The sequence below is a fragment of the Gracilinanus agilis genome, chromosome 3, assembly GCF_016433145.1.
Source record: "Gracilinanus agilis isolate LMUSP501 chromosome 3, AgileGrace, whole genome shotgun sequence".
In the NCBI taxonomy this organism is placed as follows: Eukaryota; Metazoa; Chordata; class Mammalia; order Didelphimorphia; family Didelphidae; genus Gracilinanus; species Gracilinanus agilis.
The window spans coordinates 250,881,365-250,899,480 of NC_058132.1; the positions used below are offsets into that span (position 1 = coordinate 250,881,365).

The following is an 18,116-nucleotide window of genomic DNA, read 5'->3' on the forward strand; positions in this document are numbered from 1 at the left end:
GGAATATTCAAAAATAAATGAATAAATTTTCAAAAATTAAAAAGGAAAAAAACTGGACTGAAATCAATTATTTAAGAAAAGTTCTGACAGGATTGCAATTTTGTATGTTACCATTTCTTATCAAAACATCTTATTTCTTTCAATGCATATTAGCACAGTCATTCTGTACACAGAATATTGTACATAGAGTAGGAATTCTCCTAATTCAAAAAGTAAATACAAATTTCCAAATATAACACTACACACAGGGAAAATGTTCATAATAAGTGACAGATAAAAGACAGCTATCAAAAATTTGTTGTGATTTGAGGTCTACAATGGTTTAAAGACTTAGAATATATACAAAGTGATCATGAACTAAGAAGAAATAAGTTTACATTATCACAAAGATAGGAAGGTTATCCTTTTTTAACTGTTTAATGCTTAAGTTTATTTTTGTTATAATATGAAATGTTAATTACCCAAAGCAAACTATTATACATGCATAATTCTACCCTCTATACTTTTCCCAAAATGTTTACTCTTCTGGAAGATAAAGAAATAATAGCTACCCACATAAGCACTTTAAGGTTTGAAAAACACTTTATATATGTTAATGTATCATTTGATCCACACAACAACCCAGGGAAGTAAATTCTCTCCTCAATCCCTGGCCCCCTACAAAACCCATTTCACAGATAAGGAAACAGGATTAAAGAAATGATTTGCCCAGGGTCACAAAGATAGTTAGTGACAGTAGAAAGTCTTAAACTAAGGTATTCATCACTCCAGATCCAATGCTCTAATTAATTGAACTCCCTTATTCCACTAAAGAAAGGTGACAAAGGAGAAGAGAATTCAGGTCACCTAAAATTTCTCTTTATTAGTCAGTTGACCCCCATTGCCCACCCTTACCAGTCTTCCACCAAGGAGCCAATACACAGAAGTTAAGAGTTTAAAAAAAAATTTCTCTTTATAACAAAATTGCTAAAATAAACAGAAGGTAGACTAGAGTTCTTAGAAAAAGATAAGGAAAAAATATACCAGTAAGTTAAACAAAGGTATCTGATGGTGCATCTAGGATTTCCTTTCTGGTTTGAATATTAAAAGGTCATAATGATAAATGCTCATAGAATCAAAAGTAATCTGGGATCAAAGAATTCTACTGGTCTTCAGATTTCTAGAATAGTATGGAGCAGATAACAGAATAAGAATTACAGCCCTAAGGATATTTTAACTCACATTATTTAGAACTGTAGGTGATCTGAGAGATCACCTGCACTGGCAGATATAAGTCTTTTTAATTTTTAAAGATTAATTAAATTTTTTAACTCATTGTTTCTTATTGCTGTCCTTGGTTTTTCTGAGAGCATACTGCTCATTATTTCTTATAACACAATAGTATTCCATCACAAATTCCCTAATTAATGGGCATGCCTTTAATTTCAAATTCTTTGCCATTACACAAAGGAACTATAAGAATACAATTACAAAATACTTTGTAGAAATTCAGAACAAAGTAACTGGAAGTATGTTAACTGCTTATTGCTGGGCTGGACCAACAAATTATAATTATGACTATGACCTAAATTAATTTACTTATTTAATGCCAGACCAAACAATTATAGAAGTAGACAAAATAACAAAACTCATATGGAGGAACAAAAGGTCAAGAATCTAATGAGAAATTATGAAAAAAGCAAGGAAAGATGCCTAGGAGTACATCTCAAACCACATTACAAAGCAGTAACTTTCAAAATAACTTAGTATTGGTTTTGTTGATGTGGAATCTAGAAGCCCCCAAACTTGTAGCCTAGAAAGAGTTAATGAACCCCAGTTTACTTAGCTTAAAGGTAAAAGCCCCAGCTTTGACCTTGTCATATGAGAGTTCCTCCCTAGGGAGAGTCCAACTTCACTAGTCTCAGACTAACAATAGACTCTTTATTGGAACTCGAGTGGACCCATCATCCCCATCTGGGGCAAGCCCAAGCTGAATCACTCTTTAGCACAGTAGGCAGTCTCATAAGCTGAAGGTCCTGAGTTTGATCCTCAAAAGGAGGGTTTCATTTTAGTTGGGAATTGTAGATTTACTCCTCAGGATAAAGATGCTAACTGAGTGCATAGGCATCTCATCAATATGAGATCATCAAATAGTATAGAGCAGTGGTTCCCAAAATTTTTTGGGCTACCGCCCCCTTTCCAGAAAAAATATTACTTAGCCTCCTGGAAATTAATTTTTTAATTTTAATAGCAATTAATAGGAAAGATAAATGCACCTGTGGCCATCACTGCTCTCCTGGATCACTGTAGCACCCACCAGGGGGTGGTAGCGCCCACTTTGGGAATCACTGGTTTAGAGAAAGAAGAAAAGAGGACCCAAAACAGAATCCCAGAACAGAATCCTAAGGTTTGTAAATGTGGAATCTAGAAACCAATCTAGAAATCCCAAGTTTGTAGCAATTTGAGACCTTGAGACCCTAAGTTTGACCTTGTCACATGAGAATTTCTCCAGGAGGGAAATCCCAGCTACAGAGTTTCAGACAAAGGATAAACCTTAAAGTACTTTAGGTGGAGATAGCAGACTCAATCATATGCTAAATACCCTTTTTGTCCTAGTAGTTTCCCCCAGGATCAAAGTCCTTTCTCTGGTAGCCCCAGACCTGGGCTGGATCTTTCCTTTTTGTGTCCCAGTAAAACATCAGCCTCTCCCAGATAATCCTGTCTAGGACTCCCCATTTCTTAGTAGCAATTGTAAAGCTCATCAACTGTATGCTCAGGTCCTCAGTTCCCCAAGAGGTGTATGTATGTGTATATATATAAGCTCCCCAATTTTCATTATTCCTTGGAGCTGTCATCTAGTATGGTGTCACTCCCAGGGATACGGTACCCAGAGTAGCCAGTTTTTGACTCTGTGTGGAGGCCTAAATTATTTGTACCATATGCCTCTCCTGATTAGACTTGGTTTTTCTGACTATTTAATAGTTCTGTGGGTTTTTTTTTTCCAGTTTAACAGGTTAAATGGTGTAAATCAGCTAAAGATCTAGGCAAAGGAAACTGAGGAGACCTGTGACCAAAGTGATAGAATCTCAAAAGAAAACAATTTAAATTACACAAAACAAAAATTATTGCACAAAGCCAATGCATTAAAATGAAAAGGAAAGTTAACCTGGAGAGGCCTTTTATAGCAAAAATTTCCAATAATGATCTTGGATAAATTAAGAAATGAATTCAAACATACAAGAACAAGATCTCCTCCTCAACAGATAAACTGTCAAAAGGACAAGTGGTTCTCAAAGAAATTCAAGCTATCAAAAACCATATGAAAAATGCTCCAAATTACTAATAATTAGAGAACTGCAAATTAAAGCAACTCAGAGGTTCTACCTCCTGCCTATATGATTGGAAAAGATGAACAAAAGAAAAAGAAAAAAAAATGAAATTGTTGGAGAGGTCAAGAAAGTACTATACTACTAAAGCACCACTGACAATACTTCTGATTTCTGGATTTCAACACCATGCTTGGCTTTCAGTCAGATCTTACAATGTCCACCTACCCCAGTAGCCTTCTCACAATGGAGTATTCCTCTGCCATGGGTAAGAAAACGGCTTTCTTTTGCAAGTATTTATATCCCTATTGCTTGGCACAGTGCCTGGCACACAGTAAGCACTTAATACTTGTTGACTGTTGGCACAGTTGCGAAATAGTCTAACAAGGTTTTGAAAGCAATTTGGAACTATGCCCAAGTCACTAAATTGTGCATACCCTTTGATTGCTGGACACATAATCACCAGACCTATACTCCCCCAAAAGTTAAGTAATCCCTATGTACAAAAATGTTTATAACAGCTTTTTTTGCTGTTACAGCCAAGAACTGGAAGCCAAGAGAATTTAATATTCATCAATTGGGGGAATAACTAAACAAGTTGTGGTACATGAATGTAATGGTATATATGTGTACATGAATGTATTCTTTTAGATAGATATAAGTATAAAAGGGTAGGTTTCAGAAAGCCTGAAATGACTGGTATGAAATGACACAGAATAAAGTAGGTAGAACTCAGAAAACAATTTATATACATTAACAATAACATTATAAAGAAAAACAATTTTGGAAGATTTCAAGACTAGAAGGTTCAGTAAAACAATAATGAAGCATACTATTTACTTCCTCAGATAGAGGTGATCAACTCAGTGTGCAGAATGAAATATACATTTTTGGAAACAGCCAGTGTGGGGATTTGTTTTGCTGGACTATACATATGTTACAATGGTTTTATTTTTCTACCTTTTCCAAGGGAGATAAGACTACTAAAAGGGTTGCCACCCCGCCCCCCAAGAAAGAAGATTAGGTCATTAAAGGATTTTTTTAAATACACAGAAGGGAACAGAAAGAAGGAAGTCAGAAGGAAACAATGACAAACAATATCACTTTGAAAATTAAATATTGAATCTACTATATACTTAAAAAGGAAAAACAAGCTATATATCATAAAAGATTTGTGGCTTCATCTAGAACTCTCTTTTGCTGTTCCTTTGCATATGTCATTTGTGTTTAAGTCCATAATAATGTCTATGTAATTCAAGTAAAAGTCCTAAATCTTTTTTTTAATTCCAACTAGATTTTATCTGTTTCCTTTAAGCACTAAAATTCTGTCTCTATACTTGAAAAAACACAATGTTTAAAAAAGAGAAATTAGAGAAAACATATCAATTAAAACAACTGGGTTTTGCAAGCAGTTGTCTTAGAAAACAAAGGACTAACTAAAAAAATACTAACCAAATTCATCTTCATTCAAGACCTTAATTCTATAGATTTAACAGTAATGGAGAAAAGAAGCGTTTGATACATCAAACAGAGATACTTCAAATAGAAGTAACTACTATGCTGGTTAGATAACTAACCTTTGAAATAAACTACTAAATCACTTGTTTCCATCCTTAGTTCCTTATAGCCTGTAATTAGGAATACCAGTGTTCAAATTTGAACATGTATGTTCATACATGTCTGAGCTGTGTGATCTTGGGCGAGTCACCTGACTTCAGTTTCCACAACTGTAAAATGGGGATAATAATAATAGTACCTGCCTCTCATGGTTATAAGGATTAAATGAGATATTTGTAAAAAAAAATTTAATTAAATTTTTGAAAAATAGTCCTTGGTAAAACTATATATACCTCCCTTCCTCATAAATGTTCAATATATGCTATGCAAATTAAAATGGCCATTGTCTTTTTTTGTGGCATAGTGAAAAGAGTACTAGAAACAGAACTGGACTGTAGATATTTCACCTTAGATAACCTTGAGCGAATGAATGAATTTTTTTGTACCTGTTTCTCCATGTGTAAAATGAGAAGGTTAGATTTGACAGTACTTTTTGAGTCTAAAATTCTATGTTTGGGAGCATCTGGATGTCTCAGTGAATTGAGAGCCAAGCTTACAAACAGGAGGTCCAGATTTCAAATCTGACCTCAGACACTTTCCCAGCTGTCCTACCTTTGACAAGTCACTTAACCTTCATTGGCTAGCCCTTACCACTCTTCTGTCTTGGAACCAATATACAATATTGATTCCAAGATGAAAGATAAGGGCCTAAAAAGCAAAATAAATAAATAAATGAATAAATGGGGCTATGTTTGGTGTAGGTGGTCGATTCTTATATGCTTTGAAATGGAAAGTATGCTATTAAAACAAATAAAAATGAACTTTTAAAATATTATGGTTTACCTCTATTCTAAGTCAACAAGATAGACTATCTTACTTGAGTTCTATTATAGTCTAATAGGGAAAAAAAGGAATTAAGAGTTTGGTTATAGTAGGAAGATGAAAGATTATGTAATTCTTTATACCCAATATTAAAATTTAGGATATAAATTTTTCTTTCCTTTCCTTCCCATCTTTCCTCCAGATTCAATAAAATTGTACATACAAATCAATTCTGTTCAAATCATCTAAAAGAAAACACAGATCTGGTCCAAAATAACAAATTCCTATAATACATGCCCTCCTCTTTTCAAAATTAATTGATTTAAGGCATATTCCTAATTAACTGTATCACATAAATGCATTTTCATTTTTCAGTAATATTAATAAATATTGAAGTTTTAAGGGAAAGGCTTAGGGGAGGGGTACACAGTACCAAAACCAAAACTTGAAGTCAGGTTCATTTGCAGCAAAGCAAGATAAATGTAGGATAAGGGAAAAGGTGCTGGTGGGCAAGCTCCTGACTCCATTTATTGCTCCTCTGTCTATCTCTCGGTCCTCTACCCTTTTCCTTCTCCAGCCCTGGGCCAGAGCTCTATACCATTGGGACATCAGTGCCTGGATGTTACCAAGATACTGCAAAGGACACATGATGAAAATGTTATCCATAGCCAAAGAAGGAACTGTTGCACTCTGACTGCAGATCAAAATATGCCATCGTCCACTTTATTTCCTTCATTATTTTTTTACCGTATGTGTGATATGTCTTTTCTTATGGCATGAGTAATATGGAAACATGTATTTTATCAGTGATTCCCAAAGTGGGTGCCACCGCCCCTTGGTGGGTGCTGCAGCAATCCAGGAGGCAGTGATGGCCACAGGTGCATTTATCTTTCCTATTAATTGCTATTAAAATTTTAAAAAATTGATTTCCAGAGGGCTGAGTAATATTTTTTCTGGAAAGGGGGCGTTAGGCCAAAAAAGTTTGAGAACCACTGTATTATATGAAAGCAATGGTATAACCTATATTGAACTATTTACCAATGGGGGGAGGGAGACAGGACCTGAATACTAAAATATCAGAAAATGATTGTCAGAAATTGCTACTACAAGCCAGGGGAGGGGGAGGTGGGGGGGGGGGGTGAAGGGGAAAATAAGAGCATAAATAATGTAACCATGTTAACTTTTCTAAAATATAAATATTAATAAATGTAAAAAAAAAAAGAAATTGCTACTACATGTAACTGAAAATAAACTTTTTAAAAAGAGAAAATGACTTTGTAATGTTCCAGTCTTCAACGGTCAGCATGCCCTGAACAGTACCCATGCTTTCCTCTATCTTCTCAAAGTTGCATCCTGGAACATTCCAAAAGATTGACAGTATATTTCTTGTGCTAGGCAAAAGTTTCCCATGTAGCCCAATCACAGAAACCTTCCCTCCTTTTTCTTGAAACACTACATCCTCCTCTAATCACCTGGAGGAGAGGGGGGTTCCTTTGGGTCTATCCAAACCCCACTCCCCAGCATACATGTGTTTTTAAATTCACTCAATGGAAATAAACATCTTTGCTACCAAAAAAAAAGCAAGATAAATGGTTCTTATTTTAGTTCAGATTTGTTCAATAGATAGATGTGGTAAAATAGTCCTTTGCAAAGAATAAAACTTACAAGAAAATATAGGTTCCCTAGGCTCAGCAGACTTACACTGAAGCTGAAGAAAGAAGTAAAGAATGAACTACAAACCACAATTACATACAACTATAATAGATTCTTAATTTCTATATTCCAGTGTCTAGCAATAGGTAATAAATACCTTACGAAGTATAAAGATCTTATACACATTCCTTGATTTCAGCCTCACAATAGAGCATTAAGCAAGGCAGATTAAGTATTCTCATCCCCATTTTATAGATGTGGATGCTGTAAAAATAAATGGGGAAAACTATGCAAATAAAGGTTCAAAACTGTTTATAGATACTTTTGATAGATATAACCAAAAGTATCTTCAGTGATAAAAGTGAAATGAAGCTCATATGTGAACTTCTCTTCAGGGCCAGGTGCAAGGATGCTAAAGAGACTCATAAAAAAATTAACTATTTATTGAGAGTATATAAAGAATAAAAAGGATTTCTAACTCTAAGGGATTCTAACTCCACTCAAATAAAACTCCCTGGTTCCACAAGGAACCACTTCTGTTTTCATAGGCTACACTAATCCTTCCTGATCTGACCAACCCAACTTTTTACTATTCTAAATAACCTAACAATATTATCATTGTATTTCTTAACTTTGCCTTCATGTTATAAAAATAACAAAGGCTAGCTGGTTGAATTTCAACAAGAATCAAGTTAGGACTATGAGACTTAGCAGACTCAAGAGTCCAAACCAAAGACCAGGTTTTTCTTTGGTCTTCTCAGTTAAATCAATCCATAAAAACTGTAATAGATAGTCAATTGTGTTTCCCAAGTTGGAAAAAGAAAACACTAAGCTCCTTCAGGTCTTTCAGTCAGACAGTGAGAGTGAGGCAAAGATGTTACATCCTACAGCCCTCAGAAAGAGTCCCTGTGTGACTTTGCAAAATGCCACTCCCAGAAAGAGTAATTGCCACAAGAAAACCATTAGACTTGAAACTGACTCTGGCTCAGCTATTTGAAACTCCTATTCTTTCTCAAGCCAACTTCTCTACTTATCTCGAAACCAACAAAAAAAATACTTATTTCCTAATATCATCCTTATAATGCTTAAGTTTTTTTTTTTTTTTAAACCCTTGCACTTCGGTGCATTGTCTCATAGGTGGAAGATTGGTAAGGGTGGGCAACAGGGGTCAAGTGACTTGCCCAGGGTCACACAGCTGGGAAGTGGCTGAGGCCGGGTTTGAACCTAGGACCTCCTGTCTCTAGGCCTGACTCTCACTCCACTGAGCTACCCAGCTGCCCCTAATGCTTAAGTTTTGAGAAGGAATTAGGTGGAATGGAAAAGAACAATGAACTTGTAAATCAGGAGATCTGGGTTCCAGTGCTACTTATTATGTGCTAGTCCAAGCTTAGTTTCCTCCTCTGCAAAGTGTCAGCACTGGATAAAATTATTTCTAAATTACACATTTATATCTAGCAATTCTGTGCTTCTAGACCAGTGATGGCAAACCTATGGCATGAGTGCCAAAGGTGACACACAGAACACTTTCTGTGGGCATGCTGGCTGCCCTCCCTGCTCCCCCACCCCTCTCCATTGTGCCTGATGACATTTTTTCACATCCACCACCCCTCTGTCCTCTCAATGGGAATACACAGGGGTAAGGGGGACAGCTCACAGGTGGCAGAGCTGGGGGGGGGTGGGGAATGGAATGCTGGTGCCATTCCCCTTCCCCCTCTCACTCTGAGGACACTCCTCTTTTTACCCACCCCTCTGCCCAGCAGCCCAATGGGAGCATTTTCTCCCTCCCTGTGTGGGGTAAGGGGAGGGGCAGGGCATGAAGTCTCTGGGGAGAGGGGTGGGCAGAGCACTTGGTCTGGGGAGTAGGGAGGGGGCAGGGGCACTCCATCTCTAAAAGGTTCCATATATCACTGTTCTAGACTAATGTGTTGAAGGCCAAACAACCAGTGGCCCTCAGATTGCACCCTAGATAGTAGGTCTTTAAAATGTCTGGTGCTTTCACTATTTGTCTAGACTGAGGAGCTGGGGCAGTGTATAGAGCTTTAAGTCAATGAGACCTGAGATTAAATGTAGCCTCCTACACTTACCTGCTGTGTGACTCTAAGCAAGTCACTTAGCCTTGTGTGCTTCAGTTTTCTCCTCTGTAAAATGAACTGAAGAAAATTGCAAACCACTCCAGTATCTTTGCCAAGAAAATCTCAAATGCGGTCAGGAAGAGTCAGAAAGGACTTAATAACAAGTGTAGTAAATATTGCAGGTATGTAGTTTGAGACTGATTTACTTATAGTTTGATATAGATGTTCTATAGTCTTATATGCTGTATAGTGTAAAATAAACTAACATAATAAACTAAAACAATAAAAACGAACTATACTAAATACCATACTTAGTTTATCTCATTTGAGTTTTATTAAAGTCTAATAGAGGAAAAAGGAATTAGGGGTCTGATTATAATTGGAAGACAAAAATAGAAATTAAAGCAATGTTAATGTGTTTAAAAGAAGTTCCAACCCTCGGGATGAACCTTTTATTCTACTTGGGAACCCAAAACATTCACTTAAAATTGTTTGAAATAAAGATAGCCTATCACAAAGTGAAGAGGTCCAGAATAAAGAAGGCAAAGTAATTCAACAGAACACATTAAGAGATCTGAGGGTTCTCCTCCACACATATACTCTAAAATTAAGTGTAGCTGTTGCGAGAAGTATACAAACAGCCGGCTTCCCGACCTGGAGTAAAAGAGAATCCGAGGGATCCTAAACTGAAGTGGCCTCCAGGTGAGAGATGGGGAGTGACCAGAAGCAGTTCTGACAGCCAGGGGCCAGCAGCACCGAAACCGCGGGAAAAGAGGCTGGGGGCGGGGCCTCGAGGCATAGCTGCCGCCTACAGTCCCAGGCCGGGCAGGCGTCGCTGTCAGCCAGCGGGAGGAGGGGCGCTCGCGATCGAACGGACCAGGCTGGGGGGAGGGGCGAGGCGAAAGCCGGGCCAGACGCGCCTGAGGAGTTCGAAGGCAGGAGAGCCTCCCGAACTAGGCCATGCCCTCCGCACTCCAGCGGCTCCAGACCCCGACGTCCCAATGGCACCGAGATCCAGCCCGGGGCTGGAGAAGAAAAAGGACAGACGGACAAGGGAGCGAGAAGCAAGAGTCCGGAGCTTGCCCGCTGGCGGCAGGACGCCACAGGACGCTGTAGCCGACCCCGCTCCTTTCACCCGGGACCAGCAGGGGCTTGAGTCGCCACCGCCGGTACCTCGGCATCCCATCCCCAGGGCTTCCCCGCCCCCTTCTCTCCCTAGGTAAACTTTTCCCGGGAACTTACCCGCCATTTCCGTGCAGCAGGCAGAAGCGGCCGTGGAGAACGAATCAACCCGCGCGCTCCCTGTCCGGAAGTGAGCGCACCATCGTGACGTATATCCGCCCATTTCCGGAACGGCCGACTAGCTGGGGAGCGAGCGTTTAGAGCGCGCAACCCGCGGGCTCCTGGGGCGGTAGCGCCGGGGACTTGAGAGCATTCCTGTCTGGGAAGACAGACAGCCCATCGTTGCTTAGCAACCGAAAGGGCTGACCTGCTTGTCCTCCAGAGAAGCGAAGCCGGAGGTCAAGGATCCCCAGTCCCAAAGAAGAGCTATGAATAGTCAGTTCTTCAGGAGTTTGTGAAGGATTCATTTGAATAACCCCGCCCCGTGGGGAGGCTCACTTTCAGCCTTTGGAACCTGATATTAATGCTATTCTCTCCTGCCTCTTCCCTGGTATGGTACAGTAAAACCAAAAAGTGTACCCAGTCTTCTCCTTTAAATTTCTTCCGGTCACTATGTTTTGCATATATACATATATATAACCCAGATCAAATTGCTTACCTTCTCCAGGAAGGGGGAGGAAAGGGAGGGAGGAAATAATTTGGATCATATAACTTCGGAAAACTTATGTGGAGAATTGTTACTATATGTAATTGGTAAAATATAATATCTTTATAAGAAAAAATAAGTGAATAAATAAGTTTTTTCTTGTAAGCTTCAAAGAACATGCTTTTATTTGGGCATTTTTACAGCAAATAGTAAATAAGTCCCTAAGTTAGTACTAGTACTGTAAGTAATGTGGTTTTTCTCCATAATTTCACTTTCAGGTCACCAAGAAAGCTAAATGCATTGAAGTAATGAATTCCTGGGTAGTCATCTAAGTCAGCAAACAATTTTTAAGCTCCTACTTTGTGTCAGGCACAATTTATCTAAAATACAACTTGTAGGACTTTGGGTTGTATGACTCTAAATGGCTTGTGCTACAAAGTAGGTAAGATGGTGGCTGATTTTGACCCTTATGCTTATTAATATTTAGTAGTCTACTCTCTAGAAGCATGAAACTCATTTAAGAATCCCTAAATATTGTTTACACAGAAATGACACCTGTCAACAAAAATTGATGTTTCAAAGTCATACATGAACTACAGATGACTTTTAAGGACCAAGATGAGGAAATTGGGAAAGGAGTAAAAGAAAAGGAAAGATCCTTTAACTCCTGCACTCCCATTTGACCTTGATAAGAATTCTAAAACTTTGAGAGAAGCTGTGAGAATGACCAAAACCAGAATAAAAGAACCATTATTTGAGTCTTCTTGCCATTGAAATTATATTTCTGCTTATCTTTGATGTCATTAAATTAAAAACTGATAATAATCTACCACAAACCCCATCACCCTGTTTGACTCTTGTTAATATTCTTCCATAGCTCCACCATTAATCTACCTGATATGCTGGGAAGCCCTTCTCTTGGACCTGCGTTCTTAACTTCCAGTCTGTAAAGTTTTTCAAAACTTTATTTTAATAGTGACTTCAATATAATTGGTTTCTTTTGTAATTGTATATATTTTATATATTTAAAAATATTATCCTGGAAAGGGGACCATAGACTTCACCAGACTGCCAGAGGGATTCCATGACACACAAAAAGATTAAGAACCCTTGTTCTAGGGAGCAGCTGGGTAGCTCAGTGGATTGAGAGCCAGGCCTAGAGACCAGAAGTCCTAGGTTCAAATGTGACCTCAGACACTTACTAGCTGTGTGACCCTGGGCAAGTCACTTGACCCCCATTGCCTACCCGTACCACTCTTCTGCCTTGGAGCCAATTGACTCCAAGATGGAAGGTAAGGGCTTAAAAAAAAAAAAAGAAGAAGAAGAAGAACCCTTGTTCTAGGTATTTTTACAAATTGTAACTTATTAATTGATGTTATCCCTTGCTTATACTACACGATCAGCCTACCTCCTTTTCTGAGCTTGCATTTCTGGAATAACATTTCTTATAGAGCAAATAACCCTGGACTCATGTTCAAAGGACTTAGATTCAAAACCCAGCTCTGTTACTTGCTGTGTGACCTTTTGCAAGTTAATCTCTATGAGCTTAGGTTTCTTCATCTCTAAAATGAGAGCTCTGACCTCTACAGTCCCTTCTGGCTCTAAATTTATAGTTTTGTTCTCTATGATTTTATACATAAGGCACCATGAGTCAAAAAAGATGAGGGTGATATCATTAATATATAAGCAAAATTTGACCCTTATAAAAGAATTTTATCTTCTCTCTAAAGGCAAAACTCAAAAAAAATACCAACATTGTAGTTTTGATAAAAGCACAACTTGCCAATTTTTAGCTTTATATGTAAGAAATCATTAAAAGGAATTAGTATTCTTCATTGTACTAAATCTTAAAACATATTACCAATACTTTGAAGTTAGGGTTTTTGGGAATAAATAATAAATATTGGTAGCAGCAGCCATCATTTATATAATTTCAAAGGTAGTGTTTTCATTAGAATATGTGAGTTAGGTAGGTAGCATATCATCATCACTATGTTGCTGCCCTGCTCTATATATCCATGATGGCAAGCCTATGGTACACATGCCAAAAAGGATATGTAGAGCTCTTTCTGTGGGTATGCCTGCAGTTGCCCACCAGAGTTTGTTACTAGAAAGCCAGAAGGAATCTTCTACTGGTGGAGCTATTCCCCTCCCCCTCTCCATGCACCTGAGGACATTTCTCACTTCACCTGACCTTCTGCCCAGCGGCTCAATGGAAACAATTCTTCCCTCCTCTGTCTAGGGTAGGGCTCTGAGGGCTTGGGGGGTGGTTCACGTGTTGCATGAGGGTTCCTTTCTTTCCCTTCAGGTATTTAAAGGGAATTTGGAGCCATGTGACTTCTTTCTTGAAGCTGGAATCTAGAAAACAAGAATCTCTTCTTTAACTCTTCCTAATTCTGCCCTTCATATAGGCAAGGAACATTGAGTAATCAATCTCTACCAATGAGGAGAATCCAATACAAATGAGTTCCAAGGCTTGGGTTACATACATATGGGTTTTTATTTTATCATTAATCTCCTTAAGATATAAACCCAGGTGGGGAATCTCTGCACCAAAAAGTATGAACAATTTAGGTGAAGTTTTTCTTATATAATTCCAACTTTACCCCTTTTCTATATGAAACTCCATTAAATATGTGAAAGCCTAAATCACCCTTTAATTTTCTTCTGTAAGCTAAACATTCCTTCTTCCTTTAGTTGTTCCTTCTCCTCTCTAAATATTCCCATTTCCTTTAGTTGATCCTTCTGTTGAGTTGGTTTCCAAGCCTTTGCCATTCTGGTTGTCCTCTGGAAAACACTAATATTTTAAAATTTCTCCTTACCCAAACTAGAAAATATATCAGCAGCCTGTTACTTTTATTATCTAAATACTATCCTATTACTGCAACGTAAGATCATTTTAGGATTTTTAAGCAGCCATACTGCATTGTTGACCCAGTGTCTAGTACTTAATAAAAGTATAATTAGCTTGATAGAGAACTTATTCAAATTGCTTTATGTACAGAATACTTACACTCACTACCTGAAGTTGACTCCTTAAATCTGTGGTCTCTGAAGTAAGAACCATGGTGTAACCCAAAAGATACCTCATCTACCAAATGGAGAGTATTAAAATGGGTTATAACTCACTCTCACCACAATAGTGATACTGGGGCTTCTTTCCAACATAACCACATAAAACCGTCAAGCATTACCTCTGAATATTCTCATTCAGTCCTTCTTCCACAAGTGTTCAAAGCTCTTAACATCTTCCCTTTTCCCTGGTATGGTCTCCATAAAGGCTATAATAACAAAGCCTCCACCACATTACCCACAAGAGTAGCTGCAGAGATGCCATTGGGAAAATTTCTTTCCTGCTCCCCACACATACTTTCATTCTGCCCCCATATGAACTAGTGATTGTGGTAAGTTCTGAGGTGGTTCCTGATGTAAAAAAACCACAACAACAACAACAAAAACTCCCCTCTCCCAACATCTACATCCTTTTTGTTTTCAGTCAGTCAAGTTCATCACAGGATGAACAAGCATAGATGAGTAATAATCTTTATTACATGTATCATTGCATCAACTTTTCCTTCAAACCTACTCCTCTTCCAAACTTCCCTGCTATTATTATTAATTTGAAAAAAACCTTTATCTTCCATCTTAGAATCAATAGTGTGTATCAGTTTTCAGGAAGAAGAGTGGTAAGAGATAGGCAATGGGAATTAGGTGATTTGCCCAGGATCATATAGTAGGAAGTGTCTGAGGCCAAATTTAAACCCTGGACCTCCCATCTTTAGGGCTGACTCTGTAGCCACTGTGATAATTAGATTAAATCCACACTGCCCATCTTTAGATTTAATCACCAAAGGTGAAAACATCTCCATTTTTGGGTGGTCTGTAACCCACATGTGCTAGAGTAACAAATCAGAATTTACTGACTGCCTCTTGGGTAGTCCTAAGAAAAATGTCTATTGTAATTGGACACATAAACTGAGAGGCAGCCACAAGAAGTGAAGCAAAAGAGGCCCCTTTAAAAAGAGGCATCTTTAAAAAGAGACTTGAGTCAGCTGGACTCATTCTTCTGGTTCTTGCTTGGATGTGGTGGAGCACTGGACCTGGGACTCTGAGAACCTGGTAAGACTGCTCTTAAATCTCTCTCTTAGAACTACACGTGGTGAGTGAAGAAGGCTGACTCCTTTAACCTCCCAGGAGGTACTAGCCTCCGGGAGGCTCCCTTGATTGAGAGAAGCCCTTGTGGCTAAACCCCTTGTTAATTGATTTTTAGATTCTGGTTGGACCTCTGGAGCCCTGCCTGAGTAAAGCCCAGATTGAATACAAATCTCTTATTCTACCCTCTTCTCACCCTCTTCTCATCTCTTTACTTCCACTCTCTCCTATATATTTGTAAATAAACTTCCATAAAAGTCATTTTAACCTGAGGTTATTCTTAATTGGGGATTGATAATTGTTCAATCCCCTGGCAACCAACCTTTTAATATTTACCCAATAAAACCCCTTTTCATCCCTTATACCACTGAGCCACCTACCTGCCCCCATTTCCTTATTATTTTTGAGGGGATTGTCATTCTTCTAGACACCCAACTTTACAACCTCATTGTCACCCTAGACTCCTCACCCACCCCACATATCCATTTGGTTATCTCCCATAACATCTCCATCTTTTCCTTTTCTTTCCTCCAAGGACCATAACAGCAGTCAGGATGTCATTACTCCTTCCCTTGACTACTGCAATGACTTAAAAAAATTTTTTTTAATTTAGAATATTATTCCATGGTTCCATGATTCATGATTTCCTCCCCCTTCCCTCGCCCCTCCTGGAGCTGACAAGCAATTCCACTGGGTTATACCTGTATCATTGTTCAAAACCTATTTCCATGTTCTTCATATTTTACTGCAATGACTGTTTTTTTTAGACCCTTACCTTCTGTCTTGGAGTCAATATTGTGTATTGGCTCCAAGGCAGAAGAGTGATAAGGGCTAGGCAATGGAGGTTAAGTGACTTGCCCAGGGTCACACGGCTAGGAAGTATCTGAGGCCAGATTTGAACCTAAGACCTCCTGTCTCTGCAATGACTTTTTTTTAAAGTCATTTATTAATATTCATTTTTAACATGGTTACATGATTCAAGCTCCTACTTTCCCCTTCACCCCCCGCTGTTCCCCCACCCATAGCCGACGTACATTTCCACTGGTTTTAACATGTGTCCTTGTTCAAGACCTATTTCCAAATTGTTGATATTTGCATTGGTGTGGTAGTTTCGAGTCCACATCCCCAATCATGTCCTCCTCAGCCCATGCGTTCAAGCATTTGTTTTTCTTATATGTTTCCTCTCCTGTAGTTCTTCCTCTGAATGTGGGTAGCATCTTTACCATAAATCCCTCAGAGCTGTCCTGTGTCATTGCTTTCTGCTAGTACAGAAGTCCATTGTATTCGAATTTTACCATAGTATATCAGTCTCTGTGTACAGTGTTCTGGCTCTGCTCCTATGGCTCTGCATCAGTTCCGGGAGGTCTTTCCAGTTCACACGGAATTCCTCCAGTTTATTATTCCTTTGAGCACAATAGTATTCCACCACCAGCATATACCACAATTTGTTCAGCCATTCCCCAATTGAAGGACATACCCTCCTTTTCTAGTTCTTTGCCACCACAAAAAGCACAGCTATAAATGTTTTTGTACAAGTCTGTTTATCTATGATCTCTTTGGGGTACAAACCCAACAATGGTATGGCTGGCTCAAAGGGCAGGCATTCTTTTATAGCCCTTTGAGCATAGTTCCAAATTGCCAGCCAGAATGGTTGGATCAGTTCACAACTCCACCAGCAATGCATTAATGTACCAATTTTCTGCAATAACTTTTTAATGATTCTCCCTGTCTAGTTTCTCCCCTTTCCTATCCATCCTTCACACAGTTGCCAATGATTTTCTTGAAGCCAAGGTCTGACCATGACAGTCCCCTATGCAATAAATTCCAATGATTCCTTATTTCTTCTAGGACCAATTGTTATTTCATCTTTATCTTATCCTTTTTCATCTCTATTTTTGCATATTTTATGATATATATTATTATTATTATTATTGGTAGAAGCATGAGATAAAAAATTTAGAAACTAATACTTTACAAAATGCTGACTAACATCTGTGGTGGATATATTCTCCTATATAAGACAGAAAATGTTGAGGGAAATAAAAAATGACTACTAAGTAGCTCAACTAGATTCAGTCTTCCTTGGTTTTTATGTAATATTAATAAAATAATTTACAGAGATATGAGAAGACCTCAATATCTTCCTCCATCCCCCCCAACCCCTCCTTTTTGGCTCTGGATCTATAATTTTGTTGGCATGGAGAACTCCTGATATGAGTAAACTCCCTTTACTAATGAAGTTAAGCAACTAGTCTTCAAATTTCAATCTTAAAGAATTCCTTAATTTAGGGAAAAATAAAGAAGGCATAGCATATATTATATTTTTGTTTTTTAGGTTGTAATAATGGAAACTGGGTAAAGGGATACACTACAGCTGTCTGGCTAAAGACCCTCTCTTAAAAACTGGGTGGAAAAATAGTCCTGTGAGAAGTTGGTACACTACCTATTAAGTAGGATAAAGAAATGCCTATGTGGTATAATCTGAGAGATGTCAGAGGTGTGCTGGTAAATGTTTAACAACTGTCTCTTCAGGAAAAAGTATAAGTACAGCACACTTTTAGTTTAATCTGCATTATTAACATTTTCTCCATCATGTAAATCTAGACAATCAACACAACAGCAAATCAAGTATTTATCTATCAGTCCTTTGGAGCCAGTTCCTGATGGTTTCAGAATACCACTTGAATGCACTCTTTATGTGTGTTTTTCCTAGTGTCAGCACAAGGGGCCATAGCCAGTGTATTCTACACAAGCATCCATTAATTTGTAATTGATGAAACTATCATC

General features: G+C 38.3%; 1 protein-coding gene across 1 annotated transcript in view; it reads right to left on the reverse strand.

The window, feature by feature from the left end:
* HAT1 (histone acetyltransferase 1) overlaps positions 1-10,694 on the reverse strand; it is an 81,673-nt gene extending 70,979 nt beyond the window's left edge. Inside the window, exon 1 of the mRNA XM_044666507.1 lies at positions 10,652-10,694. Within this exon, the coding sequence (XP_044522442.1) occupies positions 10,652-10,658 (7 nt within the window). The 5' untranslated portion in view covers positions 10,659-10,694. The remainder of the gene's footprint in view (positions 1-10,651) is intronic.
* Between the last annotated feature and the right edge of the window lie 7,422 nt (positions 10,695-18,116).